General features: G+C 39.7%; 4 protein-coding genes across 7 annotated transcripts; 2 read left to right on the top strand and 2 right to left on the bottom strand.

Moving 5' to 3' along the window:
* Positions 1-350: 350 nt before the first annotated feature.
* On the bottom strand, positions 351-14,605 carry LOC109483600 (UDP-N-acetylglucosamine/UDP-glucose/GDP-mannose transporter-like). Of its 4 annotated transcripts, XM_019786635.1 has the most exons (14): positions 14,394-14,605; positions 12,584-12,617; positions 11,841-11,927; positions 10,092-10,159; positions 9,556-9,627; positions 8,672-8,740; positions 8,122-8,224; positions 7,350-7,376; positions 6,445-6,537; positions 5,477-5,544; positions 4,690-4,768; positions 4,263-4,345; positions 2,606-2,702; positions 351-839 (listed from the first exon to the last, which is right to left on the bottom strand). In XM_019786635.1, exons 1-13 carry the CDS (start codon positions 14,519-14,521, stop codon positions 2,633-2,635), a joined length of 981 nt encoding a protein of 326 aa, XP_019642194.1. In that variant the 5' UTR covers positions 14,522-14,605; the 3' UTR covers positions 351-839; positions 2,606-2,632. The 4 variants fall into 4 exon arrangements, with proteins under 4 accessions (XP_019642194.1, XP_019642192.1, XP_019642195.1 ...); XM_019786633.1 differs by lacking the exon at positions 2,606-2,702; XM_019786636.1 differs by lacking the exon at positions 7,350-7,376.
* Positions 14,606-15,461: 856 nt separating this feature from the next.
* Positions 15,462-16,627, top strand: LOC109483540 (turripeptide Lol9.1-like). The gene is made up of 3 exons (XM_019786574.1): positions 15,462-15,589; positions 15,984-16,143; positions 16,284-16,627. Exons 1-3 carry the CDS (start codon positions 15,544-15,546, stop codon positions 16,339-16,341), a joined length of 264 nt encoding a protein of 87 aa, XP_019642133.1. The 5' UTR covers positions 15,462-15,543; the 3' UTR covers positions 16,342-16,627.
* A 1,219-nt stretch (positions 16,628-17,846) lies between these two features.
* On the top strand, positions 17,847-19,620 carry LOC109483625 (turripeptide Lol9.1-like). The gene is made up of 3 exons (XM_019786664.1): positions 17,847-18,091; positions 18,644-18,815; positions 19,145-19,620. Exons 1-3 carry the CDS (start codon positions 18,046-18,048, stop codon positions 19,215-19,217), a joined length of 291 nt encoding a protein of 96 aa, XP_019642223.1. The 5' UTR covers positions 17,847-18,045; the 3' UTR covers positions 19,218-19,620.
* Positions 19,621-21,024: 1,404 nt separating this feature from the next.
* LOC109483527 (snaclec coagulation factor IX/factor X-binding protein subunit B-like) lies at positions 21,025-21,940 on the bottom strand. The gene is made up of 3 exons (XM_019786560.1): positions 21,731-21,940; positions 21,282-21,468; positions 21,025-21,132 (listed from the first exon to the last, which is right to left on the bottom strand). The coding sequence occupies exons 1-3, from the start codon at positions 21,938-21,940 to the stop codon at positions 21,029-21,031; spliced, it is 501 nt and encodes a 166-aa protein (XP_019642119.1). The 3' UTR covers positions 21,025-21,028.
* Positions 21,941-22,201: the final 261 nt, after the last annotated feature.

The following is a 22,201-nucleotide window of genomic DNA, read 5'->3' as shown; positions in this document are numbered from 1 at the left end:
GGGCTCTGTATGAGTACACTGTACCTGTAAGGCCATACAGGCATAATTTTATGGATCCTCTGAAAATGCCTAAACTAGTGCGCGCGGGCGAATAAAAAAAATTCCAGCCCAAAATAAAAATTCTACTAAACCACAGGAATACAAAGCTGGTATTGCGGCAGTATATAGTGATGTACATGTATATGACAAGCCGGCTTTTTGTGGAATTTATGAATCGGCACTGTACGTATGTACTGAGTTCTTGAGCTGTGGAGCTTCGGTAGCCTGTGTGCCCGGCTCCGCTACCATGGACTACCCAGGCCTAGAGCCAGGTCAGAGCCTTGGAGGACAGGATCTTTTTTTTTTTTTGGACCTAGAACAGGTGAAAATCAATGTGCGCGTGGATGTCATCTATAAAATTAAGTTGGTGTGGCCTAACCTCAATTAACATCTATCCAGGTTACATAACATGTACATCATCCACCATTTGAAGAATGGTGTGTTTACCAATTGGCCATCATTGACCACCAGTCTCCAGGTTTACACTTGTTGGCCAGTGGTCATACTACCTTGCCTACCATAGGATCTGCTTGAAGATTGCATGTAAAAAAAAATGTTAATGTTCATGTTTGTACAGGTCTACATGTAGGCCTGTACACGTACCTAAAACTGTGTACATATACTTACACCTGTACCTAAAACTAATTGTACTAAGTAACAGTTGTAACACTACATGCTATAAGATCTGTACTCTGAGGTTGGAGTGGTCAGAACTGTGTCCTGTAGAGGTGTAACTGCTGGGCCTCCTGGTGTAAGGGTCTGTGAGGCTGATGTAAGTATAGCACAGGCTACAGAAAACACTGCAGATGGGAGAAAAAACAAAAACAAGCGGCCGTCAATAACTTCATCAACGTTCGTACGTCAGAGGTAATTGACTCTTAACCACAACCTGAGTGGCAATTACCTGGTCTAGCTATACACAAGCAAAGCCAACCAGGATCAGAAAATCTAATTCAGCTATGAAAATGAGAAGAGGGAGGATAATATATTAGATTGGGTCATCCTTGCTGCAACGTCACCAAGCTGAAAAAGTACAATGGAGGCCATTCAACCCCAGAGGAGGGCAGTTTAGGAGCTACTGAAACCAGTATTTTGAGTTAGGGAGTTGAGGAGGGTCCTGGCAAATTGAGGGCTTCTTTCCTATTCTATAAGCAAGGTACATGTAGACTGTAGACTGTGGCAAAATGAATAGTGGGAGAAGATTGCTTGCTTTTGACACCCACATTGACACTTTATTTAGAAGGTAAAGACACTTGTTGACAAATCTTACAATAACAACAACATACATCCATGTACAGCACACTTCATCACATATTTACACACAACATTGCGTTCAAAGAACCTCTTTACATGTGTGTATACATGTCATTAGCTTGGGTTGTGGTAGCCTGAAATGAGTGCTCGTGTTGATGTGATCTGTATGATCGTGACTGTGACAAGTCAATCTTGTCAGCTGAGTCTGAAAGGGACGGTCCTCAAAAACAGGCAACCATTGCGGCTGCCTCTATGTATCACTGTTTTTGTAAACACAACCAGGTCCCGAAATTGACTTTTCTTCTTATTGTCCCAGCACACCGTCCCAAAATTAAATTTCAATTGTCCCGAAGTGAGGCTGAACTGTCCCAACCTGTTTTTTGGGGGAAGCATTGTATGACTTCAACTTGAAGTCAACTTTATTTTGCTTATGTTCACTCTCAGGCACACTATAATTGCAGGACAGGAAATTCAGTCTGGGGGACTTTTCCAGATTCAAAAGCCGGGACGTGTGCCTGATAGACAAAAGAAGGGCTGACATTCTGATGTTGATTACTTTTCTATTGTCCCAAAAATGTCCCAAAGTGTCTTTTAGTTGTCCCAGCCTAAATTTTAGTGGTCGGTGGCCATTGGACCACCTTTAATTTCAAGCGCTGACGACGTTTCTGGAAAGTATGCTGATTAGAGTCGAGAGACCTCGAGTCCGATGTGTGGGCATCTGGACACACATGGGAGCAGCTGGAAGCCCAGGACCACACCAGATGGAGGGACCTAGCTAGTCTGTGGCTTATGCCCAAGGACAGGCAGCAGGGCTAGGTAAGTACTAGTAAGTATGCTGATTATGCTCAAAGCTTCAGGACATTAGCCAGTCAGTAGCTAGAAAAACTGCAACAACATTTAAGTCGATAAGCCACTAGGCTTCTTGAGTTGCCCCGCACATTATTTGTAATAGGTTTTCACATATTGCTGTCTTTAAGTGCAAACTGCAAATAAACAATAAAAAACCACCACCAGTCTAATTAATGCCAGCCAAAATCCAGCTATAATTTGTAATTCTTGTACATGCTTGATTAATAACTATCATATTTCAATTTTTTTATATTCCAATATTTTCATTCTTTACTAGACTAGTTAGTGATCGAGGAATCAAAAATTTGGAATCCAAAAGATTTGTACAATCTTATTTTCTCAAAATTCCCAGAGAAACGCTTAATGTTTCATTGAATATTACTTCTTAATATGCGTTATTACTTCATAGAAGTCTTAGATTATAACTTTTTAAAAATTAATTAGTTATTGAGTTACAAATCACCTCCTCTATGGTGTAGCAAGGAATGAACTATCCTCCCCGAGCTGATTTCTGGGCTTCGGTTATGGTGATGTAGGAATATGTAATACCAGATAAAGCACTGCAGCAAAAAAAACAAACAAAAGATGCACAATGTACAAGCAAGGAGGCTAGAAAAGGGATTTTAACCTCCTTCATATGAGGGAGATGAGTAGGAATATTAAGTAAAGACAGGGTTAAATGCAGGTGAGTCTGACTTGCTCTCTTATGTTTGTTAGGATTAGGTGAAAGAAGACACTCTGCCAGCAAGGCAAAATTTAATATTATAAATAATAATAATTAATACCCTTGCTCTTAACTGTGAGCCAATGTTTTTTGTCGAGTGCGCTAGGATTCTATTTGATTGTTAGTTCATAACAAGATTTGATACGAAAAATTTTCAGTTCCTATTAAAATGTTAGGTGGTGGTTATGCCAGCCATTTACAATGTATATTCATGTATTTATGGAATTTCCAGACATGGGCAGCCCCATTCAAGTTGTTTTTCAAACTAGTTGCTCAATCTACAAAAAACACCTTCTTTGAATGGCAAAATGTAATTAATGTACGAGTAGTTGGCAGCCACTTGACATCACCATGGTGATTTTCATTCCATTTACGCACACAAGCACAAGGTTGACACTCCACATGTGCTTACCTTTGCGATCTGTGCTATTTCTGATTTTGCCTGTAGCTTCTAACAGCCTAATAGCAGGACTGAAACACTTACTGGGTTGCATTTTCTACCCAGTGAAGCGTATTAATTGTCACTAGATATCACCACCCAGGCACCTTGTATGCAGTTTGCGAGAAAATCAACCTTTTAAGTTCTTGAAAGAACTTCTTGCTAATAGTGACTGTTTATTCCTAATAGCACCACTTATCCTAAGTGCAAGCCTTCTGAGAGCAGCTGGAAGAATTGCTTATATAAGGCTAGCAAGCTCAGGTACATGTTGGTGTGAGTTTGAAATGTTGTGTGCAGTAAAAAAAAAACAAGTTAAAACACTGTGAGCTGGAAAGAGCCCTGCTAGCCATCCTCGCTCTGGTTTGATCCACCAATTGCTTCTCTTGCAGAATAGTTTGGCACCGATTGATAAAAAAGACTATTGATATTTGAATGTTAGAATCAGATATAGGCAAGAATCTGATTGAATGTGAGTCAAGTAGTTCTAAAAATGGCATGGTAACAGGGTTTGAACTTCAAGCATTGGATGATAGACTGCTTCTGAAATATTTGATTCAAAAAGTAAGACAAAAGAACAGACATTTCTATGGGGATGTGGACAGACTTTTCTGCCTGGAATTTACCTAAGAGCACACCAGAGCTAGAACAGGATGGTTAAGCACATCAGCAGAACTTACTGCACTTCCGCAAAACCTGTGTTGTATTGTGCATTAGCAATTTGGCAGGACGTCTTGTTTAAGGCAGTATTTGACACACTATAACTCTTCACATGTTGTGTCAGAAAAGAAATTGTTTGCAACGGGCAAAATTCCAATGCAACATAGACCAAACATCCAACAAAAACCTTGAAAAATATGGTTTCAGGCGCAGTACATTCTGCCGACATGCTGGATGGATCCAGGCTCTAAATACTAGTAAAACAGAACAACTTTAGCACTGGGTGTGCACTTTGCTTACCTGATATTCAGTCCTACGAAATTTGACCAGCTGAAAATGTAGTCTCCACCAAATACCATTCCTAAATACGTTATCAATATATTCTGGAAACAAAACAAAAATAACAGTTAAAAACTACCACTTGTCAAACATACAAAATTCATAAATGCTATTATGAACATGACAGAATAGTAGAATATGGTAACACATTAAACTTAACACCATTGATTATGTAATGTAGTAAGAAAATATTTTACAATACCCATGCTATTGTTTATTATTTATTTGTTTATAGAAAAACACAAATCATAATAGTAACATCAATAAAAACCATACAGGGAAGGCCAGAAACCTGGTGTTTTTACATGGGCTTTCCCCAAAATCTAGAGAATAATTGTGTTACATATATGTATTGTACATATATATTTGTAAGGTTGCAAGCCTGTACCTTAATTGTGCCAACTATAGTTGTTGTGAGTGCAGAGTTGTGGCCTGTACACAGGATAGTGGAGTACATCAGTATGAACCTGGGAACAGGAAACAAAAGTCATCGGTCACTTCATGATCGTCTTTCTGACAAGTACAGCCTTAACCTCTTCATGTCAGCAAGCATCTTATATAATACAACATGCGCATCTTTTTATGGACCTGTGTATGCAGGTTAGTGCAAGTAAAATAGGAGCTGTGCAAGTATTTCTAATGTCTATCTGTACCTAACCTGCACTGGTCCATGTACTGTGTTTATATAATTATACATGTACATGTCCGTGTATGTGGATTTCATTCATTTGTATTGATTGTCATTACCTATGAACTGTAAAAGAAATAATGGTGATAACCTGATATTTTCTGTACAGTTTTTAGTCACAGTGATTCATACTTTCTAAGTGGTGCAGGTAAAATTTGTTTGGTGGAGAAAAGGTATGTAGGGAAAAAAAAGGATTTTGAGCCCTGGAGTAGTAAATGGAAATACTAGAAATAATTTTTTTCAGGATTTGTTCAGCAATTCGGAGAGAGAGAGAAAGAGAAAGAGAGAGAGAGTAGTAAACACAAAATCTCTCAAACAATGCTGACACCATTCAACAAAATAGCCTGATTTTTTCAGTCTGCAAAATTGCAGTTTGCTTTATTTTTCTTCTGCAATATTGAAAATGTTTCTGCAAAATGCATACTTCAGGTGGGTATTTCTAACACTCAAGCTACAGAATAGATAAATTCTGACAGTGTGGCTTTACCCCATGAAGCAGGACATGAAGAACTGTAAGACGAAGAGTGGTTCAGTCCAGCCCTCGAACAACAGCACCTGTCAAACATACACAACACTCGTCAACAAACAAACAAACAAACAAACAAACAAATCAGCAGGCTGACGAAAAGGCTACATTTGTACATTTTTGTATGTGGTGGTCCTGGCAGGTACATGTTATGTTACCAGGCTGGTACATGTAGTACTACAGAAGGGAAAGAGCCCTGAGAAACATCTAACAGTATACCCGTAAATAATTTCATCAGGTTGGAAGATACTTAGGGTATAGAATTTTAGAGTTGCAGAACTCCAGTCAGAAGCTCTGAGGAAGGTGTCTGATAGACATCAAAACGTAAGCAGGTGAGAACCTTACTGGTTGTGTAAGAAGAAAATTCTATACCCTATCTAACAGTATACTTTGAAACACAGTGACCTCAATGAAAAGTATCTTGGAGGATGATTTGAGCTTCTCATAATAAAAAATAATGGTTCAAACAGTGCTGAAGCAGGGGAAAACTTGGAACAATTTGTTTATTTGTTTATTTGAATTTACCACAAGATATACAAGTGGAAGGGAGGACAAAACTGGTGCATTGACACCTTTACAAGTTGTCCTCCCAAACACAACATATAGAATATAAAAGCAGATTACATTATTAAATACAAAACAAATTGCAGTAATGAACAACATTAACATTGTACATCAACATCAAGTATAATACATTAAACATAAAAAACTGTACAATGCAATTTCAAGGTACATGTATATACACATGTTATACATTATTTACAAAAATATCAATGGACAGGTTAAAAACTGTGTGGCAACACCATTTGAAGGAGATGAAAGTAGCAGCACAAGACAGAAAACTCTTGTGCGATGTTTTGATAAACAATACAACACTAGATGTGGGAGAATATACTAAGGTCTAAAACACTGCAATGGCTTCATCCCACCTTTTCAAAGTCTCCAGTGCTGACACAGATGGCCATGGTTGGGAACAGCATGAACAGGGCGTTGTAGAAAAGGAGTCCATATTTTCCTAGCTCCTGTAAAAATAAAGGCAAAAGAAAAACACCCTCAGTCACAATAATGTTGACTCTGTCTAAGACAAGTCCCACCCTATCATCATACAACTAGTCTGACGATTTGAGGTGGGACACAGACACCCATATCAACCACATCAAGGGTCAAGACCACTTGCTAAAAAGTGCTGGTGTGGCCCCAATTGGAACATACTGCCATCATCTGGGACCAACAAAGGCATACAGGCAGTGGAGGCTGTCCAGCGCAGGGCCACCCAAGTGACCCTGAATGACTACCGGCAGACTAGCAACATGACACATACACTACACATGTACATGTAAACAACCTACAGTGGCCCTTTAAATTTCTCTTGGAAAAGAGAAGGAACTTTTGCCTCACCACGTTTTACAACCTACTTCACAACCATATTATAGTATACAATTTAGTGTTACAAACTGACAGTCTACTTAAACCAACCTGTCACCGCCTAAAAGGGTATGGTGAGGGGGATGTGGGGTGTTGTTGTATTAGTAGAAAGCAAATTGTCTCCAAGCTACCCACACTTTTGAGCTCAACAAGTGTGCAATATACATGTACCAGCCAACAATTTAGTTATTTTTGGATTAGTTGGAGTACCATTTCATATGAACCCTCAAGCCAACGAAAACCCTTTGCACCACAGTCGTCCTTCAGTTATAAGTTGTTGTCCCTTAACTATCAAGGAAAAGTCCCTGGAAAAATAGATTTGTTTCATTTATGGGAAATTTAGAGTAGCAGGAAAATTTAACCCAACCACCTCATGATCCTGACTACCACCTAAAGCTGGCTGACAAACCTCATTCACATCCTCCTGGTCCTGTTCCTTTAGCACAAAAAAGCACAAAATCAACCGTTGAAAAAAAAAAAGAAATTCACAAGCAGGCAGAGAAGTACATTTTTTGTGGCAAAGGAGAGTGATGCTATTTAAGTGAATAAAAATTATCTGTTTGCTGAACTTATTGTTACTCCCAGCGAGATAGCAAATAAAGAATAAAACTTGCATTTTTTAAGTTTATAAGAAGGCACCAGGATCATCCTTAAACCCCTGCTTTCTCATTGTATTGTACTGACTGACTGACTGACTATGCATTGATAGGAAGTCTCTTTAGATGCAACTTTTCGGTGCACATCCGTACAGGGCTCGAAATACTGGGTGCATGTGCACCTTAGTGCGCCCAAAATTGGAGCTGTGCACCCAATTCTTTTCTGTGGGTGCACTGGTGCACCCAAATATTTTTGTAGGTATTTTTGTACATATAAAATAATAGTATGCATGATATTCTTGGCATCTAAGCATCAGAAAAATAATAAAATCTTTGTTGTCACAGAGTTCTTGTTTAAGATTTCACAGTTATCTCCCATTTCAGATTCAAGCTTAGAAGAGGAGCAGTAAGATCTGTAATAATTATGTTTTGTTTTATATGGTGCACCCAACAAATTTTTTGTGCACCCAATTTTTAGGTTTTGTGCACCAGTGCACAGTATTCCCAAAAATGTATTTCGAGCCCTGGTGCAGCAAGTGAATCCAGGTGGTGGTAAAGGAAACGGCAAACCCATTTTTGTGTCACCTTGGAGTCCAGTTTCTTCTTGACGTAAACGCCGTTCAGCGCCGTGAAAAGGTCGTTGAGAAGTATGAAGACGTAACCCCTGAGGTCAAAGGCAAGGTCGTTTCTGAGGAGAAAAATGACACAGATTACGTCACACGTACGTTAACTTTGACCAATTTCTGAATCCACAATAATTACCTTACCTTGACACATCAACTATTTGTCCTGTCGCCATGTACGTATACGTATAGTTTAGTACATCAAAATACATAGAATCACATGAAAGACAACGCTATACTACAGGATAACAATCATACCTGACATACAAAACATTATGACCAGAATAAAAGAAATCCATCCATTCATTCCATTATTCATTCATTTGTATACAATGTATTCAACAAACTTTTCAAATGGCTGAACTACTTTTTTTAGACAAGTAGACAAAATCCACAGTTACTGTACTAAAATCATCAAACAATGTATGTAACTCCTTTGACAAATCAATATTAAACACACTTCAAAAACTACATATTAAAACACGAAGACATACTGAGACATGTTTACTTACAAGGCAGCTATAATGGCTCCTATCACCATCAGTACTACTATTGCCTGTACTCTCCTGGAAGCTAGGTGCCTAAAAATCAGGGGAAAAGAAATTATCTTTATTTATCTATTTGTTTCTTCATATATTTCACCAAGGAAACATATCGTCCACTGGTGTTTTTCAAGGTGATCTGGTGGGAAAACCCTAGACATACATGTATGCTATCAGCATTAAATGAAATCAACAATACAAGAATGAACAAAAACATCATGGAAAGCAGAGAGGACATGTTATGATAAAGCACATGTAAGCTGGCTTATGTGCATGTGTGCGATTTTGGCCTCCGGCTTTCCTTTCCATTCAAGAAGATGCTCCTTTAAACAAGAAAAGGAGCTTCTTTTCGACTGCCAGACGTGAGTGAGTTGATTGAAGTGTAAAGTGCCCAAGGGCAAAACACTGGAGCCTGGTAGTTGAAAGGATATCAAATTTTCTGTAACTTCTGTAGGGTACTTTGATATTGATATCATTTCATACACTCATACATGTCATCATTATGTGTTCATCAGACTAGCTGTAGTCCATCAGACTAGCAACATGAGTTCAAAAATAGTAAAATGTAGTAAAATAGGAAGAATAATTGGACAGGTGAGCTTGGCCACAACAGGGTTCAAATGCCTTTGTACGTACATGTAGTTAGTCTGTGGAAAGTTGCTGGGTTCAAGGGAAGGGGAAATTAACCCTCACACAACTGACTCTCCCAGCCAATTATTCTTCCCTTTTGGTGGAATTCTATGCACCATATACCCCTGTAGGAAGGCCTGGTGGAGGCTACATGTATGTTAGCTGTAAGATTTTGGTCTGATACATGTACAACTGCTGTAATGATTCAAATGTCGAACACTTACCCGAGCACCACGTATTCCAGAATCATGGTGAAGAGTATGGAGAATCTACGGAGTACTGTGAACATGGGCAGACTGGGTGGGGGGAGGAACGCACAGAAACACTTTATAAGTTGATTATTAACTACTAGTATATTAAATACAATACTATGCTATACTATACTATACTATATTATATCATACATATAGTCTGTAGATGAATGCAATAAATATTTTGGCTTAAGGGTGAAAAATAAAACCTTAGGTTATACATGTAACTCTGGATAGCCAAATTTCTAAATCACAGTTTGCATGAAAATTTGTGTATCATTCACTGTGTGAGTCTCACATAGACCAGCAGAGCCCCCTATCACATTCTACTTGAACTGCAAATGATGGTTATGGTCATGCAAAATTCATGCTTCCTGTACACCCCAATTAAAGTAATTTTCCACTTTTCAGCTACTTACAGTCCATTAGACTACATGTAGTTCTTCCTGTAAGCATATTAATACATTTCCACAACTATTTAGTATGACCATGCTATGATAACAACTTACTTTAATCTCTTTGTGCTTCCCAGTCCAAATATTAAGTTGCCAATGTATATAAGCGGCAGTGGAAAAGCCTGCAAGACATTAAGGCAAGAGACATGATTGTTGTGTAACCATTTAACTGTTCCTGACAACAAACGTACAGCAAAGTACTAGATGGTGCAAAACATGTAACGGTAATATCTTGCGTAAACAAGAATCTCGTAAGGTGTGTCCTTTCTGAGACAAGTGTAAAGATCCAATTTGTGACACAATGACCTTATTTGTGGAGGACTGAAATACCTTAGCAGCTTTTCTTTCAGACAACATGACAAAAACATCTCCCAGGGAGTGGGGTGAATGTATGGGCTTGTACGTGGGAAGTGAAAACATAGGTTTCTGACAAGTCAGTGTGTTGTTTTGCTTAAGGTCTCGGACCGGAGTTTCCCTCCGTATTTCGAGCAATTTGACACCCTCAGCCCGACGGGCTGTCATTTCTGTACTAAACGCGGGTCGGAATTTTTCACTCTTTTGGTGGAAAGGGGTGCCGTGCCGCTTATCAATACACTTGATTGATAGTTTCTGCGCCCAATTTATTTAGGGGTAAATGAGGCACATCAAAGTACATTTTGAAAAAAGGGGTCATTTTTTTCGTCATTTTTAACCATGGCTGCATGGAAAAAACGAATTTTCCCAGGGTAACGGCTTAGTACTCGAAGAAGCTCAGAACCTAATGTTTCCAAAATTTGAATTTAATTAAAATCGATGCGATAAGTTTATCGCTATCTTCGATGGCCCGAACACACCCAGAACGCATATAGAACGTACCATCCCGGCGGTCAGGCGAAAAGGCCACATAACCATCCGCGCGGACGAATACCAGGAAGTCTTAGCTGGACCACCAACATTACGCCACCTATAAAGGCTACAACTAACAGGCTTTTCAGAAAATACAAAGATATGTACATAGATATTACGATTTCAGGGATATCGCGGCCAAAACATACCATACAAAGTCACGTTTCCGGCGATTTACTGCGCACTTACTTAGACTCTGGTCAGAATTAAACTCCGACCCGGAACCTTAACCAGCCATGAAGCCACCACCGTGAATCTTCAGACAACTCATTACACAAAGTTAATGATCCATACTGAAGTCAATCTTGCATTACATGAAAAGGGCAAATATGCAGATACACTTCAGGCATGTTGTTGTGTCTAGCTTGCGACAAGTAGAGGACATATCTACAAGACATATACCGGTACCTACATGTATTTATTGGCCTCACCAATTCAATTTGCTGGTTCTTCAGTATAAACAAAATGCTACTTATTTATATGTAGCTATAAGATCAACCTGGCAGGGCCTAAGAGCAAAATGGCTTGATGCACTCCAGCAAATATATAGTCTGGTATCTAAACCTATTAGCTGATGGCTCTCTTTTGTCCCTTTTGCAAATCTTTTCATGCAGAGAGGACAAAAGACACTCAGAAGTTATCATAAGTGTGGTACCAGGATATTTATCTTTTTATCTATTGATCTTAAAAACGGTTGGGTGGTACCTTCAGGTTAGGACAACTCATTTCCAAGGTAGCCCAGGATAGTGAATATACAATGTACAATAGGTCCTAGTCTCCCTACCAGCCCTCTGTTTTTATCTTGTCATCTTCTTTATATTTCACGGTGGCAAATGTGTACTTTAAAGGAAAATAAATGTGTGTGGTCTGGAGGAAAACATCACTGGATCCTTTTAATATTTACCGTATATTACTTACTTTTCTAGGAATGTCCCTGTTCCAGTCTGGAAACTTGACTATACTGAGTTTCTTGGCACTGTACATAACAACAATGGTGGCCACCATCTGAAACAACATTATTAACAACATGATATTCTTAGGTCCTTAGTTTATATAAACATTGTGACTATATATATATATTTACTTTGAACATAATATGGGTTAACACTTTGACTTTACCATATGCACTCAGAAAAACATTACCCTATGTGTAGGTCACAGGAAAAATTTCTCTCAAGAGAATGATCTGTGTCTCCAAGACTCCAACCACGTAAGTTTCTACATTTGTTGTATATGTTTACTTTAACATATGCACTCAGAAAAAATCCCATACATGTAGGTGACACTTAGGACATGATCTGCCTCAAAACAATGTTTTCTATCTAACTTGAACCATGTAAGTGTCCACATGTATGTTTGCATTGGCCAGGACCTTTATAATTTGATCCAGGAGATCACCACCTCATGCTGACCCAGAATGTACACAGAACTATCCTTTACATGCCACAAATAGAACTGGCATTCTATATAGTACCACTCTCACTTGTTTGCAACTCTGGTTGCCAGTAGCCATTCTGTTCAACCTTGGCTCTATTTTTACCTTGGGAAATTTCAGCTATGATTTTGTCAATTCAAATTTTAACTATGTTTTATTGTCTGTAAAATCAATGTCAACTTTATCAATATCTTTTATAAGTTAAACCTCCTTGGTAAAATCTTACCTGACCAAGCCCCAAGAACTGGAAACTTGGAAACCTGCAGTGAAAACAAAGAAACCTTGTTATGTATATGATTATGAGAAATATCTACAAGGCATATATACAATGTCACCACTTTATGTATGATAAATACAAATAACACAATTAATATCAATGTAGAAAAAGTCTTAAAACATCATAAGTCTTAAACACAGTCAACAGAGCTAAAACCAGTTTTTCATAGAATCATAGAATCAATCATTTTTCTTTTTCATACAAAGTCATAAGAGCAATAGATGTAATAGTATATACATGTATACTATCAGACTTGCCTGGACTGTGACCTACTTAACATACCCTACTGAAGGTATGCCACACAACACAGGTCCTGTTCTCATGTCGAACATCCTTTCTACAAACACACAGAGCAAACCAGGGTGTGGCATCTAAACAATCCTCCCTAAGACTAAGACTGTATATCAACCAGCAGGGTTGAGTTGTATTGAATCATCTGTGGTCGCGCTATGACAGAAAACTGCAGAGTTTTCATGTACTAGTATCGTTTTCATCACTTCCATGAACCCAGATTACATGCCTGTTTTCACTAAGTGTTTGCAGGTCCAGTTTTACTAGTTGGTTTGTAAACAGGATTGATCACCCTTAAGAGAGTTAATGTGGAACATATGGTCGGTGACCTGAAGCCAGAGCTTTAAGACTATGCATAGAACAGTTGTCATAGTCATACTACTTGGTATGTACTTAACCTATCTGCGAGGTTACAATTTTATCTACCACTTAGAAAATTGTGCAGCAGCACCCACCCCCCTCTTTTTATGCACAGTTTATATGCTGAAGAGGATTATACTGGGGGACATTTTTTCAAGAATTTGGTGGGACTGTATAATGTGTATTACTATTAGATAGGGCATATACATAGTTAGGGTAAATGTACTGTAAAATCTGACCAATTCACATAAAATGTCGACTCGCCAATACAATAATTCCCCTGGGTATCCTAACAACACTTCATTCAAAAAAGGTATTACTAGTATTGAAGCCTTCTGAAAAATTTCTTGAACACCTGGCTATCTAAATTGTCCATACCTGATTTATGGATTACCAATACATATGTGTGTCAGACCTAGGGTACTTACTGGAATTATGAAAGTTGATGAACTAAGTAATTGCTGCATTTGTTTGTTCAGATTTACTTGTATGGGCAACTGTGATCTGACTGGCGGCCAAACACCCTAGCGTGGAAACCCATTTAACTTAATTTTAAGCTGCTAAACCTCTTTTGCAAGATTCAGCTGCTAAAAATAATAGGCTTCAACACCAAGCTACTAAAGCCAAGCTTTTAAAACAAGATATAAAAGGATTAATTTGCCACAATAGATCCTATGTGAAAAACAAAATTAGGTAAATGCGTCTGACCTTTAAAGCTATAACCAACTTAGAAGTTATTGTCAGGAGGAGTTAAACTATTTACATCTTGGCTGGGAAATCGGGAAGCCCCCATAACAAACGGGTGAATCAGTGTTTACAAAACAATGCACAGGGCGGATGGGAAGTGTAGTCACTGCACATTAACGTCCTGAGTACTAATTACGTTGACCAAAAAAGGGAACATATTGGGTGCCTAAAACGACTACATAATTTAACAATTACATGTTTCCAAAAGTTTAAAACAAAGATATTGTCTTCTGAATTTAGTACAATTCTGTGCGAAATTTTCCCTGGCAAACGTTTAGATCTAGACTTCGGCATGTTAAAGCTATCAACACAAAATGATGGATGATCTTTACTTTAGGTGCAGACTAGTAACACAACTCACTGGTAGGTCGTTAGAACACTCTTGTTCACCACGACTATCATGAAGGAAGAAAACCCGTAAAACAGAGCCGTAGCGAGCCGCAGCAGGACGGAAGAACTGCCCGGGCCGGTCCCGCCCCCAGTATTCATCGTTTGGTTCGCTAGAGCTCACAACAGCTGGCTGGAGAATGAGCAACAAAACTCGCCGCACGTATGACTTGTCGCCATTTTGTTTTGGAGTGGAGGTCAGAGGTTACCGCAAGGGCGGGAAATTTGACGGTGGAATGACCCATTTCAAAACATTTCAGGGGGGTGCCGATTTTCAAATGCTGCAAAAACTTTAATATATCTCCTTGCATTTTCAATGATTTATAACAAAATGTAAGAGGTTGTGATTCTATTATCTCATACGATAAGAAATACTAGTTCTAAATGCTTCTGATGCTGCATACATGTCCGTAAAATGTGTTCCCATTAACTCCATACATAACTTCTTGGTGCCTGTCCTTGGTGCTGACGGTGCTTTCTCTATGGCTAAACAAATACTCAAACATAACGCTTCAACTTTGAAGTTCAAGGTCTTTGCTTTATCATCTCCTTATGTCGTGATATCTGACATACTAACAGCAATTGTGTCTAGTTGAGGTTAGAAATTGATTTGGACACCGATTATTGATCGATAAAATCCATCGAGAGAAAGAGATAGACAGACAGAGACAGACAGGGAGTGGGGACAGAAAACGGCGTAACGTTATATGATAAGCCACAGCCTGCTTGGAGAGTACACTCGGTCTCCTCGGCGTCATTTCCTGGCCCGTTCCCAACTGCCCGGTACCCTGAATTCATGCACACGGTTGGAAACCTGGCAACTTTCCAAATCAAATGTCCCCTGACGAACCGACTTCCGGCTGACTTCTTGTAAAGTTCATGTCATGACGTCAGTTGAATAACAAAAACACTCTCTGAAGACCACGTGCGTCCTTGTACATACTGTATCCTGCTGTTGTTTTTTACGTTATCTGCTTGTAAAACAGCTCATTTCCGCCGCACTTCTGAACCCACCACACCATTCTGTATATAAGGATGAAAATTTGTTCCGCTCTCACAAACCACGCCACTTTCCTACGCTGTTCATCATAGCGACCAAGAAACGCCCGAGAAGAGATCCAGAGATGAACACCTCCGTGGTAGCCATACTTCTTACACTGTTAGTTGCAGGTGAGTTCAGGAAATAGCTATTGTGTATTGACTGTGTTCAGGAAACAATAAGATGGAGAATTGGTTAATGTGTTTATTGTATGAGGCTGTATGGGGCTCTAATCTCAAAGCATAAGAGGAAAGCACCATGATCTTTTTCTTCAAATTTTCCCTTTAAAATTAAAGTCTACACTAACTTCAAAGAAAGAACGTTTCGTTAGCCTCCTGTCTAGACTTTCTAGCGGCCAGCATTTTTTTTTTTTTTTTCGGGGAGAGAGCTGTATATGGCGGAGGGGTAACGTTATATAGGCTGGCCGCTAGAAAGTCTGTGGAATAGGCTACGTTTTCCCCACATTATTTCTACATACGTTTTTCTTCTGTTGGTGACAAATATACATTTTTTCCTTGCTGACAGCTTTCCTCTCGCCGTCTGTTGAGGGCCGTGTGGTGCCTGGCCTGGGCGGACAGTTCGAGAGGTGTCCGCGGTACTGTATACAAGTGTACGACCCCGTGTGCGGCAGCGACGGTAACCAATACAGCAACAGCTGCTTTCTGGGGATCGCCCAGTGTAGGAAGTGAGTATGGAATATGATGATATGTTGTCTATAGACTAAGTTAAACATAACTTTGAGTACGTGCGTTTGGCTCTTGTCTAGGATACAATAAACCCAACCATGAGAACTAAACCTCTTTTCTTTACTGTTCCCCTCTCCAGCCCCTCCTTGCGTCGAGCGCCCGACCACGTGTGCGGACTGGACGGCGAACTGATGTAAACAGGAAGAACGTAATCTCCAAGCAGATGTTGGATGGCAGTAATCGGGTGTCATCTCGCTACCACCGACCTTCTGTATATGCTGACTGTGCTTCCCTCGCCAATCAAGACGTTTTCTTTGCACACTTGAACTTTCAATTTTGTATCAAAATATATCTTTATCACTCTTATTTGTACAGACACAAACGCCGATACTAACAGATCCCTCAGTCTCGTCTGTTATCTGTGACTATCATACATTACTTATGTAACGAATTTTAATTACAACGTCTTTAATAAAAAATCTGTTATGTAAATAAAGCTTTTGATACAAATACTGAGTTTGTCATCACACGAAGTACTATTTTATACTGTACAGACAAATAGTTTGCGAACCAACAAATTGGTTAACCGCGTTCTACAATATGAATATCTGCCTTCCTATCAAAGCTCATATATAGCTCTTGTACAATTATACTCGTACCTTTGGTGTACGTCCTAAGAAAGTTGATAAAAGTGAAATGTCTAGAAATGTAACTTCATATTCAGTTATTCTATGGGCCCTTATTCTGATCTTTAGCCACACAGAAAACGTACAGTCCAAATAGCAGGGAGACAAAGGTCAAAGGTAGACTGAGGACAAACATACCTCCTCACGTAGAACTAACACGGAAGTCCCCACATGACGTCACTCAGTGCCATGAGATAAGCGGGTTACTGCCCTGAGCTTGTTAATCGATATACACACGTCGTTTTGCAACCAAATAATTGATCAACCGAGGCTAGCTAACCCTTCACATTTTCTTGGCATACACAATGATTAACACATGCACAGTTGTATAACGGGTACATTTCTTTACTCTCCAAGCAGAGGTTTGTGGGAACGATTGATATGCCTTTAATTTTTCTGTCGCTACACAGTTGGTGGGGGTAGCGAGAAAAAAACGGGCACCTCTATTTGGAGAGTAACATTTCTTGACAGTGGCGACGCACACAAACTACTCTGTCAGCTAATCTCCAAGCAGATCCTACGGTGGCAAGACTGTAACCATTGACCAAAGGAGTTTCCATTACCCACCAATGACCACCCATTTGGCGAATGACCACCCATTTGGCCCTTCCACCGTAGGATCATGGGCGATAGGCCACCGAGTTTTTGTTGAGATTGCTAGCTGTTGCTTTATTTATATACCTGAGTAATCGAACACACGTAACTCCGTACTCATACACTCATACACTGAACATACACTGAACACAATTAACTCGGTCCTTTGAAACTTGAAAGATTCCCGACGGAATCATACACTGAACACAAACACCATGATTATGCAAAACAATCAAGTTATAATTATAAAATAGTTTTAATGGTTTACAAAACAATACAGATTTCAATAAAACCTCGATGGCCTACCACCTGTGGTAGGATCTGCTTGGAGATTACGGTCAGCTCGTGAGGATTCCAAGAAAGCGGAACTGTCCGCAGTGTCCAGTTTAGTAGGATAAAGAACACGTCATCACACTGGAGATCTGGAGCGGAAATACAGGAGTCACAAATTTACAATATCCTGTTTTTCACCTGGGTCCATCTTGCAAACACAACCAGTTCCGCCTCACTTCCAAAACCCGCTACCGTGTCTGTATATAAGGTAGGAAACTCTGCTAGTAGTTTACAACAACTCTAACTCATCAAACGGACGGAGAGGAGTACTTTTCAACCAGACCGAGAATGAAGACTGCCATGGTTGTTCTGTTCGCTGGGTTGGTGATAGCCGGTAAGTTAGCAGGCTCTATTTATCTTTTATACTGTCCACGATCATAAAAGCCCGTGTAATATTTCTGCGACGATATCGCTGTACCTCGAAGGTTTGAGAATAGAAGATAGAAGAGAAGAGGAAGAACGTTTTTTTTTATAAAATCTACAACGTGCGGAAAGATCGTCACGAATTCGAAAAACCCTCAATTGTAAGTACACCATATGATATATGTGACCGGGGCTTAATTACCTTCGCTAAGCAGGTTCGTTCAATGATGTTTTCGTTAGCGTACGCGCGTGTCTAAACGACAACTAGGGAAGGCTTAGATGAATTGTCTTGATATTCGGTAGGTAGAGATAAGTGTTGATAAGACCTTGAAATGGTCAGATTTTTAGCCCCCTGGCGGCTTGTTGTAGTTCCGTTTTTGATATGCTGGACATGACTTGCTGGACATGACATGCTAGACTGGACATGCTAGCTTGGTTGCGAATGTTACATGGTGAATATTGTGATAGTCCCCTCGTAGCGGGCATAATTCTTATAACGCTACATGCCCTTTTCTATCCTCAGTTGCCCTCTTGTCGTCTGCGGAGGGCCGCAGTTTGTCCAGACGACCGCCAAGCGTGGATCTGCGAGACTGCCCGCTCCTCTGTCCTGCTGTCTACTCCCCGGTCTGTGGCAGCAATGGTCAAGTCTACAGTAACCTCTGCCATCTCAACGTCGCCAAGTGCCTAACAGCAGAGTACGTGTGTGAATAATTATGGATATCCTTCTGTGGGCATGTGTCAAAGGCTCCTCCATACCAAATTTCAGGTCATTTTGTTTTCATATTAGGGCACTGGAGCAAAAAATGTACATTTTTGGTAAAAGAAATGATCTGAGTCGATAGAAATTCACTTCTCATGGGGCCTGTATTAAATTTAACAGATGTTTACACGTACAGAATAGTAACCCATATACTTCTTTAGATTTGAAACATGTTTATACGGACATAATAGTAACCCATATACTTCTTTAGATTTGAAACATGTTTATACGGACAGAATAGTAACCCAGTATCTTCTTTCACAGCCCAAATCTTACGGAAGCTCCATTTTCCGAATGTGACTCTGGCCTGGATCTTGGCTGGAGGGCGCCGTCCTGAAGCGAGGCTACGCACATATGACGACAAAACACCCTGGAACTTACATCTAATCTACTTGATCGAGTGATTGTTCTCTGCTTATACCAGCCAACTTTTGTATGTCATGTATTTTGGACGATTTCTACCATGTAAATACCGAGTCTTGGTGAAGGTGATGTAACAGAAAGTTATGTACACATGTAACTAACTAGAATCAGCAGTTTCGATGGAACCAGTTTTTCGATAGAATTATATTCGATAGAATCAGTAGTTACAGAAGTAAGGATGCTGCCATTCAATCGTACAGTGAATGATTTTTGCGAGCGCTAACGTTATAGAATTAAAAAGTCATTTGTCTGCGTCTGAAAAATGAAATATTCAATGTAATAATGACCAAACAACACTAATAAATTATGCGACATCAGAAAGCCTTGCGTGCGTTAGTCGTACTTTATTCACCCCGTGCATTTTTCTCTATCCGGCTTGTTTGAGGGGATATACGCTAAAGCCGGATAGGGTACACTATTTCATCCCATGCACATTTACTCTTCTAATACTTTTGTACAGATGCACAGACCAAGAACAAGCAAAGTGGCGGAATGTATGGTACTTCTTGAGTGTCTAGTGAAACATTGCAATATTCATGTTCAAAGCAAGAAAAAGTTTTAGTTTATAATATTCTTTGCTGCTGTCGCTGCTCAGATAAGTGAGTCAATGATCAGTGTCCTATAGAACGACTAGGATAGAAGCAATGCACAAAAGACTAGAAAAAGGGTATAAAAGCCTCTGACCTGGAACCTTATATCGGAGAGAGAGAGAGAGAGAGAGAGAGAGAGAAAGAGAGAGAGAGAGAGAAAATGTACAGGCATTGTACAATGGATCATTTGTAAATATCATAAAGATCATTGTGAGACTGGCAGAAACATGCTTTTGGAAACAGTTACCACAATCTTGACGAAATTTCTCCATCTAAAAAACCTTCACACAAAAAATCTCTATAAGCATCACAAAACTCATTCATTACATTAAAAATGGGACTACTGAATAGTCCCTGCCTCTAAAAAGAACTAAGTAATGTAACGTTATGAAGAAACATCAATAGAAAAGATAAGTCGATTGGAAACACGTCATGACAATCTATGGTAACCATCAGATTGAACTCCGGAACAATCAGCTACTAGTATCAGTGTCATACCAGGATTGGGTTCTCTGTCAATATTGTATGCTGAATTCACGTGTAAAATCTGTGCAGTAAACTTTGACTTGAGTATCAAGAGGGACTTTGTCCCCTATCAAGTAGTTGCCATCAAGCTTCTATGGGACCAATTCTTAGGTGGGTCGCTAGGGGGCGCGATTTCATCAAGCTAGATGGCTAACCACAAACAGGCAGTCCGCAGAATTCCCATCTCTGGCCACGGTCCATTGTGTAGCACCATGGCCCTCCGGGGTCTTTTAGTTTATCCGGCTTTCTGCAATAGTTCTTGTGCAGCATCACGTTTGGTGGCCAAAATTTGGGTAAGTGGGGAACCGGCATGACCCAGTGCTGACATTTCCGACCAGAGGCCGTCACATCGGCGGTTCCTCTGTAGGCATTCCCACTGCCGGTGTAGCAGTCATCTTCACCGCCTAGCAAGGAAGGAAGATGTTGGAAGAGATATAATTGCTACATAATCTAGTCTTCTTACTTACTTAGACTTAGTTCCTCCCGTGCAAGGCACATCTAGTCTTCACAAGACCTATTTGTAAACGGAAAGAAAGCCGAATTTAGTCTATAAGCTATGCACGTCTATATCTATTTCTTTACAAAGAATGGTGATTGCAGAAGGGGGCTATTACACATTGGTGTCAAATTCATGGCAGTTATAATACCTGATGTAAAAGTACAATAATGTGACATTACCTCTACGCCTGTGGCATCCATTGTTGTCACCGGGACCTGAAAAAATTGAGATCGTGCCTTATTAATCAAACAACACAGATTTAGTATACTACGAAAATATAATCAGACAAAATGCAGATGTAAAATAATTAAAAGCAGAAAGCGGATACAAAAGGAACTCTCACAAATTAATGGTACACAAATACCTTTTTGGCAGATGAAATATTCCTTCTGTTCACAGCCGTCATCCTTCCATTTAAAGCCATGAGATGACGAAAGTTGAGCACAATCAGTAGGGTGTTTAGGGTGCGGATGTCGCGGAGCCCAGTTGATGTAGTCACAGTCACGGATGTCTGTTCCATCGGTCCACTTCCAGTTACGTTTCCCTTCAAGCTATATACAGTGATCATTATTAATTCTCTAATTTATCAATACAAACAATGTAGGCAGCGGAAGACATGGTGAATGATTCCTTACAATTATGTACAGGTAATATACATTGGTGCAAAAAAGCATTACAGAAGAGTACTATTATAGCAGTGTGGGAGTTGCACACCACCATTACAAGTGGCCCATGGGTTGTAGACACCGCCTTTACACAGAGAAAGGAGGTGTGGAATGGATCTTGACGTTTATGTACTAGTAACTAACTTACCTGGAGGCCTATCCAGTAGTCTCTGTATTTATTGACGTCCGACACCATCTCCACCAGGAAGCGCTGTAGTGCTGGTGTCTTGACGTCCACCAGATGTCCCCCGTCCGCTGCACACGCTCGCTGGGCGTCTTGGTGCGTCTTGGGTTCGGGGTACACCTTGTACAGCGTGTCGCCTCGGCGTTGGTACCTGGTCTCACCTGTCGTACACATTAAAGTTCGAATATATGTATTGTTATCTGATGTCCCTTGTGTTGTAGCTGTGTATATATGTAACGTATTTGTTATCCTCTATGTAGACTAACTTTTATCAGCTTTTGCTGCCTGTAAGTCTGTGTAATGTGTTGTTTGCATTTGAAATAAATAAAATAAAATAAGGTTCAAATTTCTTATGGAACTAGACTAACCATTGTGTTATAAGCTCCATACATATGCAACTGTTTTAAGAAACTGAATAAAAACACTCCTCATATT

Source organism: Branchiostoma belcheri, unplaced genomic scaffold (assembly GCF_001625305.1).
Source record: "Branchiostoma belcheri isolate BF01 breed outbred unplaced genomic scaffold, Haploidv18h27 scaffold65, whole genome shotgun sequence".
Lineage (NCBI taxonomy): Eukaryota > Metazoa > Chordata > Leptocardii > Amphioxiformes > Branchiostomatidae > Branchiostoma > Branchiostoma belcheri.
This window is presented reverse-complemented; position numbering and strand designations above follow the sequence as displayed.